Source organism: Geotrypetes seraphini, chromosome 2 (assembly GCF_902459505.1).
Source record: "Geotrypetes seraphini chromosome 2, aGeoSer1.1, whole genome shotgun sequence".
Lineage (NCBI taxonomy): Eukaryota > Metazoa > Chordata > Amphibia > Gymnophiona > Dermophiidae > Geotrypetes > Geotrypetes seraphini.
Genome location: NC_047085.1, coordinates 4,389,268 through 4,402,612, shown reverse-complemented (window position 1 = coordinate 4,402,612; position 13,345 = coordinate 4,389,268). Strand labels below are relative to the sequence as shown.

The 13,345-nt window shown below is 44.0% G+C and overlaps 1 protein-coding gene across 3 annotated transcripts in view; it reads right to left on the bottom strand.

Moving 5' to 3' along the window:
• LOC117355139 (casein kinase II subunit alpha) overlaps positions 1 to 13,345 on the bottom strand; it is a 247,635-nt gene that overhangs the window by 54,811 nt on the left and 179,479 nt on the right. For all 3 annotated transcript variants that reach the window (XM_033933254.1, XM_033933252.1, XM_033933253.1), the window contains one exon: positions 5,307 to 5,407. In XM_033933254.1, the coding sequence (XP_033789145.1) occupies positions 5,307 to 5,407 (101 nt within the window). The remainder of the gene's footprint in view (positions 1 to 5,306; positions 5,408 to 13,345) is intronic.

Here is a 13,345-nt window from a genome sequence, read left to right as displayed (position 1 = left end):
AAGCAGAAAGATCGATATTATGCTCTGTGTTAGATGGTCAAAAAGGCTGAGTGGACTTGGCTGCAGCAGGAGTCTGAGGTTTACCCTGACGTTGCTTTTGTTTCTTAGGAGGCGGCCTTGAATAAGGTGCTGACTTCTGAGGATAACTGGCCTCTGGTAAGATGGAGGAGGCCTATAACTATTAGCAGTGGAAGGCTTTGGCTTTGGCCTAACTATAGAGGCAAATGATTTCTCATGGTTAGACAAGCGCTTTGCAGCTGCCTCAATGGAGTCAAACAGTTCAGTTCCCTGACATGGAATGTTGGCCAGTCATCTTGCAGGTTTGGATCCATATCCATGGTGCGTAACCAGGCTAGACGACGCATGGCCACCGAGAACGTAGTGACTCTGAAGGACATTTCAAAAGCATCATATAAAGCCTGAGCCATATGCATGCGCAGTTGGCCCAGAGTTTGATGCATGTGTTGAAACTGAAAGACGATGTTTTGGTAGGTACTTGAAGAAAGTAGGCATGGTGTTCACCCAGATAGGATGTGAACATAAAATTATAATTCAAAATCTGATTCGTCATCATAGAATTTTGATATAGACGGCGGCCAAACTTGTCCATAGTCCGTCCCTCTCGACCTGGGGGGACTGTGGCATAAACCTTAGAAGGACTGGATCTTTTTAAATAAGACTCCACTAGAAGAGACTGATGGGACAGTTGAGACTTCTCAAATACTTTACAATGTACCATCTTATAACAAGATTCTAATTTTGCTGGCACTGCAGGAATAGAATATGGAGTATCCAGATTTCTTTTGAAAGTTTGACGAAGGATGCCATTCATGGGTAATTTGAGAGAATCCCTAGGAGGTTTAGGCATACCCAGTTCTTCCAAATACTCCTTAGAGTATTCTGAGTCAGACTCCAAGACAATGTTGAGATCTTTACTCATTTGACACAGGAACTTAGTAAAGGAAACTGGATCAGAGGTGAAGGCGAATGAGTAACTTAGTAAACGACACCAGATCAGAGGTGAAGGCGAATGAGAGCCCCTCGGAGTTTCCCTCACTGAAGAGAAAGAAGGTGAAGCCTCTCTGGAATACTGGTACCTAAGATCCAAATTCATAAGCAAAGATGTAGAGGAATGTCCATTCCTGGAATGAGCGGGTAAAGCAGAGCGCTTTCTTTTTGAGGAAGCAGCTGGAGAAGTAATAACAGGCTTGGAAGTTAGATATTTTGAAGTAGACCTCGCAGGAGAAGAACTCAACTGACGAGAGCCATGCACCTGCTGAACACGAGGCTCTACTGCAGACTGCCCCGACAAGGGAGTTAGTGGCCTCGAAGAGTCTTGATGAACGAGATCTACAGATCCATTCTCGAGAAGAGGACCTCAGTCTCGACGAATGCCTCGACAGATGGTGGTATGAGGATGAACTGTGCCTCGAATGGTGCTGAAGAAAACTCGGAGAACAAGGTAATGAACGATCCCGATCCAGCCTCAATGAGGAATGATGGGGCGACCTTTACACATGCCTCAAAGAAGGTAATACCTTGTGTTGTGAGGTAGGACTCTAAGCTGGAGGTCGAGATACTCTCAATAACTCGGCTCCTTGTATAGAGCATTCAGACTGCACTCGAGGCACTCTCTAGGACTCGACTCCTTGTAATACTGCTGAGTGCTCAGGCTGGACTGCAGGAAACAGGGTCGAGGCAGGAGTCAATTTGGCAAGCATGTTACCAAACTCCTGATGCAGAATAGTTGCCAACATATTCTGCAAAGCCGGCACCAAGACCAATGGAGCTGGTGTGACTGGTGTGGCTATACACTCCGAGGAAGAAGACCTTGAAGAAGAGTGTTCCCTCGATTTGGAGATACACTTCTTTGGTAATCTCAAAGTGACCGGCCCGACTAAGCTTGGTATGGTCTGAGAATGCCCCATTACACTTACTATTTTCTTTTCATCTGAGTTGCTTCAAGTGATCTCCTTTGAGTTCTCCTTGCAAACCTTTTGATTATTTCTGCCTTTTAGTAATGTCTTTTGAAATTATTTTGGCAGTTTTGTTTTTGGAGTGCTTGTGTGTTCAGGATCTTCACTGCAGATTGAATTCTCAAGTAAAGTTCTGGGTGTCATTATAGATTCAACACTTTCATTCACTGACCATCTTAATTCTCTGGTAAAAAATGTTTTTTTTGTCTCCATATGTTGAGGAAAGTGAGATCCTGTTTCCATCATCAACACTTTGCTGTCCTTGTTCAAGCGATCATCCTTTTGAGGCTGGATTATTGTAATTCGGTCTATTTAGGTGACCAAGAAAAGCTTTCAGAGACTTCAACTGATCCAGAATACTGCTGCTAGGCTGATCTTTGCAAAAAGTAAATTTGATCATGTCTCTCCGCTCCTGCATAAACTTCATTGGCTTCCTATAATTTCCAGGGTTTATTTTAAATGTGCCTGCTTAACATTTAAGATCTTGCATGGCATCCTTCCACCTTTAATTCCCCTGTCTTGGAATTCTGTAAGATCTGACATTACTAGATCTACTCAAAAATTTAAATTGCCCTTTCCTACGCTGAAAGGTGTTACCTACATTGGCAAATTAGGGAAGTCTTTATTTTTCAAAATTAATGAGCTGTGGAATGATTTTCCTATTCATCTGCACGATCTGGGTTCTTTCCAAACATTTCGAAAACATCTGAAAACTTGGCTATTTTCAAAGTTGTAAATTCCGCTCCTGTCCATACTATTCCAAATCCATACTGTATCCATTCTCCTTTCTAATTTTCTTGTAAACCGTGCCTAGCTCTACTGTTATGGAGAAGATGCGGTTTATAAGCCTAAGGTTTAGTTTAGCTTAAGATTTGAAACGTGGCATGTCCAGGCCAAACAATTATAACTAAAGATAAGAGTTTTTAACTTCATTTCATTACAGTACACTAAAAAAATACCATCTGTTGTGAATTGGAAAGTACTGAAATGTTTGGGTGGTGAGGTTGTTTTTTAATTTTTTTTTGGGGGGGGGAATTTGTTCCCCTTTTTCCTCCATGTCTCTGAGCACTATCTTCCTTTGTAAAAATCAAGTATACTAGTTAAAATATTTTCTATTTCTGAAGTTAGCGTGCTGTTTTTTATTATTTTGATTTGATTATTTCACGCTTCCTCACTAGAAGTATATATATTTTTCATTCATTTGTGTTTTTGACTATTTTCGAGAATCTGCAATTCCCTCTGGGAGTAGATAATGCCAGTTTTCGCAGCCTGTTGCTACACGATTTTACCCTGCTGGCTCATGTGTTGAGAGAGGAGGGCTCTCTGATGCCATGGGCCTCCGTGCGACAACACTAATTTGGTAGTGGGAGATTTCTTAGCATACAAACAACTTCAACATTATGTGGGGTCCCTGACTCGTGCTGATCTACAATTTCCAATTGAGGTTAAACTACAGGAACTTTTGGAGCCTTATTTAGAGGACGGATTTACGATCTCCGAGTCATACAAGGATCTCCATCGGTTGCTGGGGCAGATGGACAAAGATGCATTGCAATCCCGTTGGGAGTCGGGGATGCCAACTGATTCAATTGACCTTCTTGCATTGATTAAATGGATTTCTGAGAGTGCTAACTTGCGGGAATGCTAATTCCTACTATACATCAAGCGTATTTTACACAGGTGCAGCTATTTCATTCGGGCTATGCCAACTCTTCTATCTGTCAAAAATGTTCAGCAGACCAACTCCTTTCTTCATGCGTTTGGGTTGTACCCGAGAGTAAAAATTTTTTGGGTGCGATTTTGAAGTTGGCTGAGTGTTTGTTTCACTGCTCCATGACACTTTCAGCAGCGGGCTTGTTGTTTAATAAATATGAGGCGTTTCGACTTCCTGTTTGGGGCTCCTGGCAGTTCATTAGAAAGCTGGGAGTGTTGGGCAAGAAAGAGAGATTCTATCGGTTTGGACCACTTGGGGCCCCCTCCCCGTTCTTATTGGAGCTGGCAAAATTGCTTACACTATTTGAAGCTATTGGCACATAAATCAGCTCAAACTAGCCTGAAATACAAGAAGTGTTTTCATCAAATTTGGAACTCTTATATCCAGGCTCTTGCCCCACGTCCCAGAAGTGAGATCTTCAATTTCTTATAATTATATCAGAGTGCTCTTTCAATGGACGGCCCAGGGACATTGGTCTGTGTCTTAAGGTTTTTTTTTTCTCTTTCTCTCTCTTTCTTTTGCTTTTCTGTTCCTTTTTCTTTCTTTGTAGTGGGGAGGGGGGGCAAGTTTGAGTTTCCTTCTCAATATGTGATGGTTACCTTTGTCCACCTCTTGTTTATTGTTGCTTTCTATTTGCCTTTATTGTATCACATCTGTGCTGTGTTTTGATTAGGGAACTGTGGGGAAGGGTGGGGCTTGCTTACCTGGAGGAGTGTGTGGCGCAGTGGTTGAAGCTACAGCTACAGTTCAAACCCCGCGCTGCTCCTTGTGACCCTGGGCAAGTCACTCAGTCCTCCATAGCCTCAGGTATGCTAGATAGATTGTGAGCCCACCGGGACAGGTAGGGAAAAATATTTGAGTACCTGATTGTAAAACCGCTTAGATAATCTTGATAGGTGGTATATAAAAACCTAATAAACTTGGAAACTTGGTGAAATTGGGATGACACCCTTGTAATTGTACATTTAATGTTGTTATTCTGTTTGTTGAATTGTCATTAATAAAAACCATTTAACCATAGGATTAGATTAGCTGTCACAGACTGGGAAGTTATGATAACCTTTTATCTGCAGAAGCCCCCAAGGAAAGGAGGAGGGTCCCATCAGTAAAGAAATATAACAATAAAGAAATTGGAGACACACTCTTGCTGGCAGAGACACCTTGGCACCCCTGCCAGCCAGACAGCCTACCTCACCAGGCAAAAACCAACAGGCTAATGTCTCAAGGTTTCTAAGGGTCTGGATCCCTTCTGTTCAACCTGGGCAAAGGTCCATAGACGAATGCCAGAGAGTCAACATTAATAAACTACATCCATGGCTTGACAAGAAAAATTCTGCAGTACTAGTCCAAACGGGACCATCTGCTGGAGGCAGAGAAATACTGACAAATTCCAAGCTGCACCACTCCTTCTACTAATGATTACACTGGAAAGTTCAGCTTCTCTGCTTTCAACTGCACAGCCCGTTGGTGTGGACTGGTCTAGCAAGATGAAAAGGGAAAGCCATTTAATATTCAACCTCTTCTCCTAAAATGACTGAATGATTGTGACTCAGGGTTCTGCATAACAGAATAAAGAAGTCAGGGTTTTTCAAAAAAACCTCAGCAGCATTACTCACCTGCCCAAAATATCATTAAAGCGTGGATCTAGTTCAATGTTATATTTATCAATGTAGTCATACAAGTCTTCTGTCCCCAGCACTTTAGCAATGCGCACAAGCTGTAGGTGGAAAGACAAGAACCTATCAGAAAGTAAAATAACCATGATATTCTTCATAAGAAAGGCTTTCAGGCATAGAATGATGGAAGATGGGAAATGAAAGAGTAATGAGAGCACATTAGCAAAGGAGTGAGAGAGAGCAGCGACAAACAGGCCACCCAATCCCAACTGACAGGAGGCAGAGGCAAGCAGCCTTCCTTCATTCTTTGCCTTAGGACTCTAGTACCAGGCCATTCACTGCAATTTTCAAGAGATGCACAAAGTCAATACACTTATGACTAAATGTTTGAATCTACTCAGATCTGCATAAATGGCCCCAAGACATAAAAACCCTTACTTGAAATTCCAGCAATGACTGACTATAATAGAAGCTGATTTCATTTAAAGTTCATAGCTAAATGCACTGCTTAATTTAATTGCTGGTGAAAGAATATGTGGTATCTCACAAAGCCAACATATCTCACATACAACATATGGTTTATTGATTTCTGTCAACCATAGTTCAGTTAGCCCTCAGGAAATATAATTTTTCTTGTTTAACATCTTAAATTTCATAAACAGAAAAATAAACAAGAAAATCTAGTGATAAGTAAATTCCCTCCATCATCATAAACTTTTCCATCTCCTTAAAACCAGACCCGTGATATCCTCTCTCCTCTACAAACCTTATTCAATGTGGACTAAATTATGTGCACTGAAATATGTGTTCTAAGATTTTAAGTTGGATATTTCACAACTGACAGAAACCTGATTTAGGGAAGACCCTTTGGCAGTTTTTCCTAATTATGATGCATGTTGTTCAGTTTTTAATGTGGAAAAGTGCAAAGTAATGTATTTAGGCAGAAAGAACAAGGAACACGAGTATAGAATGTTAGGTGCAACTCTGGATAAGAGCGAACAAGAAAAGGACCTGGGTGTACTGATAGATAGGACCCTGAAGCCGTTGGCACAATGTGCGGCAGCGGCAAAGAAAGCAAATAGAATGTTAGGCATGATAAAGAAAGGAATCACGAGTAGATCGGAGAGGGTTATAATGCCGCTTTATAGAGCAATGGTCAGACCACACTTGGAATACTATGTCCAACATTGGTCTCCCAACCTAAAGAAGGATATAAAAATGCTGGAGCGGGTGCAGAGACGAGCAACGAAGCTAATAAAAGGTATGGAGAACTTGGAATAAGAAGAACGACTTAAGAGACTAGGATTGTTCTCCCTTGAGAAAAGGAGACTACGAGGGGATATGATCGAGATTTTCAAAATACTGAACGGAATTGACAAAATAGAGCAGGGAAAAAAATTATTTACAATGTCCAATGTGACACGTACAAGAGGACATGGACTGAAGCTAAGGGGGGACAAGTCCAGGACAAATATCAGGAAGTTCTGCTTCACGCAACGAGTGGTGGACACATGGAATGCTCTCCCAGAGGAGGTTATTGCGGAATCCACCGTTTTAGGATTTAAAAGCAAACTAGATGCACATCTCCTTACGAGAGGCATAGAGAGATATGGGTGACTAAAATTACGCCAGGTGTACACCTGGCTGGGCCTCCACGTGTGCGGATCACATAATTCTGGAGGCCACATTACCAAAAGGATGTGCTGAGAGTTGAGTCGGTTCAAAGAATGGCCACCAAAATGGTCTCGGGACTCAAAGACCTCCCGTATGAAGAAAGGCTGAATAAATTGCAGCTATATTCACTTGAAGAACGTAGAGAGAGAGGAGACATGATAGAGACGTTTAAATATATCACCGGCCGTATTGAGGTGGAGGATGATATCTTCTTTTTTAAAGGCCCCTCTGCCACAAGAGGCCATTCGCTGAAAATCAGGGGTGGGAAATTTCATGGCGACACCAGGAAGTTCTTCTTCACCGAAAGGGTGGTCGATCGTTGGAATGAACTTCCACCTCAGGTGATTCAGGCCAGCAGCGTGAAGGATTTTAAAAGGAAATGGGATACACATGTGGGATCTCTAGGGGGGTAAATTCAAGGGGGTAGGGTTGTTGGAGTGGGCAGACTTGATGGGCTGTGGCCCTTTTCTGCCGTCATCTTCTATGTTTCTATGATGGAAGGAAAGACTGATCCAGAGATGGCAGTTCTTATGTTCTTATGAAGAAAAATAGGGGTTGGGGTAGATTATTATAACAAGTTCTTTTTTATTCAGCAGCTAAAAGTACTCTATTCAAAGAACATGCAGGCCTTTTACCAATACTGAGTATTCTGTGGATATTGGCCATCTCGAATCTTTATCATGCTATATATATATATTTTTTTTTTTTCCCCCCCCCCAGGGGAAATGTTTAACATGCTCCTGTTTCTTAATATAGGAAGGTGTCAATTATTAAATTATTTTAATGTGGAATATGTGGTAGTTCTATTTTAATTATTTATTATTTATTTAAGATTTGGTGTTGAAAAATTACATATCATTTTAACTGTATTTAATACTTAGGGAGGGTTGGTGTATGAATTAGGGCTTTTAGGAGAAGTTGGAGCTGCTTGTTTAATGCTTGCGTTCAAGCTTTCATATTATTTTAAGGGATGGCGTATGGGAGAGATTTGGGATTCTTTTATATTGGGGTTCTGGATGTGTGTGGGACAATTAATTTTGAATTATATGCCTAGGATGTTAAGATTTAAGTCAGGAATGCTTTTAGATCTGATTAAATGGCTTTGAAATTGTTTTTGTTAAATGTAAATGGACTCAATCACCCTATCAAAAAGAAAAAGGTTCTCAACTTTCTGAAATAACAAAAAGCAGATATTTATTTTATACAAGAAACCCACTTAGCAGTAGAGTCAGTCAAATTGGAGGGAGGTTGTATAAAGCATTGTTTTTTCGCTCTGGCATTAGGGGAAAAAACAGGTGTGGCAATCTTGGTTAGTAAGACTATTTCTGCTACATTTGATAACTTTTGGGCTGATCCAATGGGTAGATGGTTGTTAATATGACTTTAGGAAAAGATACTCTGACACTTTTCAATATTTATGCACCTAATTCAAATCAGGCGAATTTCTTAAAAAAAAAACTCCAACAAACAATTTTATCATTGGCTATGTCTAATTCTATTGTAGCTGGAGACTTCAATGCTGTCATGGATCCAATAGTTGATAAACAACCGAGTAGACAAATAAAATAATTAGGTCTGGATAATCTTATAAATGCACGTGGATTAAAAGATATATGGCGGATTTTTCATTTTAATGCTCGAGAATTTACGTTTTGTTCCCAAGTTCATAAATCATTTTCAAGAATTATGTTTTTGTTTCAGATTCTTTAATTCATCAGGTAACAAAGGCCAGCATAGATCCAATTATTTTGTCAGATCATGCTGGAATTTGGATAGAATATAAATTTACTAAAGAAGATTCTAATAGACCTGTTTGGGGGTTCAATAATGCATTGCTTGCAGACTCAAACTTTCTTGAGGAGATTCAAATAAAAATGAATATTTTCAATTCAACACCTCACAGGAAATTTCTTTGGAAACTATATGGGATGCTTTCAAAGCTACTGTACGAGAGCAGATTATTTCATATTTGACATATTTACTTAAATTATAATTTGGAACAAACTATTTTGACTTTAGAGTCACAATTGGCTTCGAAATGGGAACAAGATACTTTGAATGCCCTGTTGAAAGCTAAATACAAATATAATGAGATTTCCTCACAATTGGAAAGATTTGTTTCGTCAGCAAGCGGTGTATTATGGAAACTCGAATGAAGCGGGAAGAGAAGAGAAAAGATTGCGGCCATTAAAGATGATAAAGACAAGATTTGCACTCATATAAATGTTTTAAACCAATTTTTGAATTATTATAAAGCTTTGTACTCTTCTGAGCTATATTCAAATAAAGTAAATGAGGGAAGAGATTTTTTTAATTCAATTAATGGGCCTAAAATTCCAGAACATATAAAAGAAAAACTGGAAGTGCCTATATCGTTTACAGAGCTCCAGGCAGCATTGAAGTCTCTCAGATCCATTCTGGGTAGTGATGGATTTACTGTGGAGTTTTTCAAATCATTTCAAAATATATTATTACCTCATCTTTTTAAATTATATCACTCACAACTGGCAGAAGCTTTAACAATTGTTTTGCCTAAGCCAGAGATTCTATATTGGTTTCAAACTATAGTCCTATTTCTTCAATTAACGTGGATGGTAAAATTCTGGCTAAAATATTGGCATTGAAGTTTGCTAAGGCTCTCCTTTATATGATTGGAATACACCAAATAGGGTTTGTTGCAGAAAGACATTCTGCAAATAATACCAGATTGGCATTGCATATGCTAAATTTAGCAAAAACAATAAAGGATCCGACTTTTTCAGTTTCTTTGGATGCAGAAAAGGCCTTTGATCGAATAGAATGGACATTTATGTACCAAGCAGTGGATTGGTTTGGGATAGGTTCCGGATTTATCCAAATGATTCAAACCTTGTATAGTTCCCCCTCGGCCAGATTATATATTAATAACATATTCTGTGAACGTTTTAATTTAAAGAGGGGAGTTAGACAAGGATGCCCCTTATCTACTTTGCTTTTTGATGTTGTTTTGGAACCGTTGTTGTTGGCTATTCAGCAGGCAAAGAAGATGGAGAAATTAGGTTCTTACCTGCTAATTTACTTTCTTTTAGCTTCTCCAGACCAGTAGAGGTTAACTTTACGAATGGGTATATATCTAATCATGACCAGCAGGTGGAGACTGAAAACAAAACTTTGGGACAGTATATCCTAGCCCCTCCTCTCTATTTCCCTCAGTCTGCCGAATAGCCAAGCAGAACCAAGAACTGGAAAACAACAGAGAGAAAAAACAATACTCCGAAAGGAGTAACAAATAACAAACCCAAAATGCTGTTGGAAAATGCAGAGGAGAAATTCCCGAAGGAAGAATGTCCCCACAGCTCGCCAGCTAAGCCAGCCGAGCCACAGCCGCTGTTCTTCAATTCTCCCCGGCCCTAGAAAAATACTAGAACCCGCAGCAAAAACCAAAAACTGCCCGCGCAACAGCCCCCAACAACAACAACAGACAGGGTGGGGACCTCTACTGGTCTGGAGAAGCTAAAAGAAAGTAAATTAGCAGGTAAGAACCTAATTTCTCCTTCTTTAGCACTCTCCAGACCAGTAGAGGTTAACTTTACGAATGGGACGTACCAAAGCAGTCCCTCTCACGGGCGGGACCCCCGAAGGGCCGATACCAGTACACGTTCACCGAACACCGCGTCCCGACGCGCCTGCACATCAACCCGATAATGACGAACAAAGGAATGCAAGGAGGACCAAACCGCAGCCTTACAAATATCCACAGGAGGCACGAGCGACGACTCAGCCCAAGAAGCCGCCTGACCCCGAGTGGAATGAGCCTTGAGAAACTCCGGAACAGGCTGCTGTTTCAGAAGATAAGCGGAAGCAATCGTCTCCTTGATCCAGCGCGCAATAGTAGCCTTAGAAGCGCCAGCTCCCCGACGAGGACCCGCCAGGAGGACAAAGAGATGATCGGACTTCCGGAATTCCTGGGTCCGCTGCACATAAGAACGAAGGACCCGACCGACATCCAACTTGCGCAGCTGCCGTTGCTCAGCAGAGCCCTCCCGACGACCCAAGACCGGGAGGACCACCGATTGATTGACATGAAAAGGAGAAACAACCTTAGGCAGAAAGGAAGGAACAGGCCGCAAGACGACCCGCTCCCTAGAAAACTCCAAGAAGGGAGCCCTACAAGAGAAAGCCTGCAGCTCAGAAACACGTCTAGCAGAAGTAATGGCCACCAAAAAGACCGCCTTCAAAGTAAGGTCCTTCAAAGAACAGACGTCCAAAGGCTCGAAAGGCGGACGCACCAAAACAGAGAGAACCAGATTAAGATCCCAAGAGGGAACCGAGGGCCGTAGGGGAGGCCTAAGCAACTTGGCCGCCCGCAAAAACCGAATCACATCAGGAAGAGCCGATAAACGCTGACCTGACACTAACCCTCGAAAAGCCGACAGGGCCGCAAGATGAACCCGGAGAGAAGACCAAGCCAGGCCTCTATCCAGGCCATCCTGCAAGAACTCCAGAATGTTAGGCAGAGAAGCGCGAAAAGAGGTCACTCCCCGCGCCCGACACCATTCCTCAAATAGACGCCAAACCCGCACATAAGCCCGAGAGGTAGAAAGCCTCCGGGACCCCAACAGTGTAGAGATCACCTTGTCTGAATATCCCTTCTTGCTAAGGCGACCCCTTTCAAGAGCCACGCCGTAAGACAGAAGGGAGACGGGTCGAACATGGGAATGGGACCCTGCATCAGAAGGTCGTCCGAGAGAGGCAGAGGAAGAGGATCCGCAACCAGGTGCCTCACCAGATCCGCATACCACGGACGGCGAGGCCAATCCGGCGCCACCAGCACCACCAAACCTGGATGGTAAACAATGCGAAGAAGCACTCTGCCCACCAGCGGCCAAGGAGGGAACACATACAACAGCCCCTCCGTTGGCCACTGCTGGACCAGAGCATCCAGACCCTCGGCCAGACCGTCCCTGCGACGACTGAAGAAGCGGGGCACTTTGGCGTTGCCACCCGTGGCCATCAGGTCCATCAGGGGCTGCCCCCAAGCCTGCACTATCAACTGAAACGCCTCGGCGCCGAGACACCACTCTCCTGGATCTAGGAAGTGACGACTGAGGAAGTCTGCCTGAACATTTTCTACTCCGGCTATATGAGAGGCCGAGAGGTCCAGCAGATGGGATTCCGCCCAAACCATGAGCAGAGCCGCCTCCTGCGCCACCTGAGTGCTCTTGGTGCCCCCCTGACGATTGACATAAGCCACCGCTGTGGCATTGTCCGACAGTACTCTGACCGACTTGCCCAGCAACAGGGAGTGGAAAGCCAACAGCGCCAGACGGACCGCTCTGGTCTCCAACACGTTGATCGACCAGGCGGCCTCCTCCGCGGACCAGGTGCCCTGAGCTGAGTGACCCAAACACTGAGCCCCCCAACCCAGGAGACTCGCATCCGTCAGGAGCACCGTCCACTGCGGGAGATCCAGACCCACCCCCTGAACTAGGTGAGGGGTCTGGAGCCACCAACGCAGACTGCAGCGCGCCAAGCCTCGCAGGGGAACCGGAACATCCATCCCGTGCCTCTGGGGAGACCACCTCCGGAGCAGAGCATACTGGAGAGGACGCATGTGGGCCCGCGCCCACCTCACCACGTCCAGGGACGCCGCCATCGACCCCAAGACCTGGAGGAAATCTCGCGCCCGAGGACACCGGGACGCCAAAAGCAGGCGAATCTGAGATTGCAATTTGCTCACCCGGCCCTCTGGGAGGAAGACCTTCCCCAAGGAGGTGTCGAACAGCACCCCTAGGTACTCCAGACGCTGAGCCGGGACCAACCGACTCTTGGAAAGGTTGACCACCCAGCCCAGCGACCGGAGAAACTCCACCACCCGAGCAGTAACCCGGGAGCTTTCCTGCAACGACTTTGCCCGAATTAACCAGTCGTCCAGGTAGGGGTGTACCAGGATGCCCTCCGACCGCAAGGCTGCCGCGACGACCACCATCACCTTGGTGAACGTTCGAGGAGCCGTGGCCAGCCCAAAGGGAAGCGCACAGAACTGATAGTGCCGACCCAAGATCGCAAAGCGCAGGAAACGCTGATGAGAGGCCCGAATGGGAACATGCAAGTAGGCCTCTGTCAGATCGAGAGAAGTGAGAAACTCCCCCGGCTGAACCGCCAGAATGACCGACCGCAGAGTTTCCATACGGAAAGAGGGAATCTTGAGAGCCCTGTTGACCCCTTTCAAATCGAGGATGGGCCGAAAGGTCCCCTCCTTCTTGGGCACCACAAAGTAAATGGAGTACCTGCCCGTGCCCCACTCCGGAGGGGGCACAGGTACAACTGCCCTGAGATCTAGCAAGCGCTGAAGGGTCTGGCGAAACGCCTGCGTCTTCACAGGA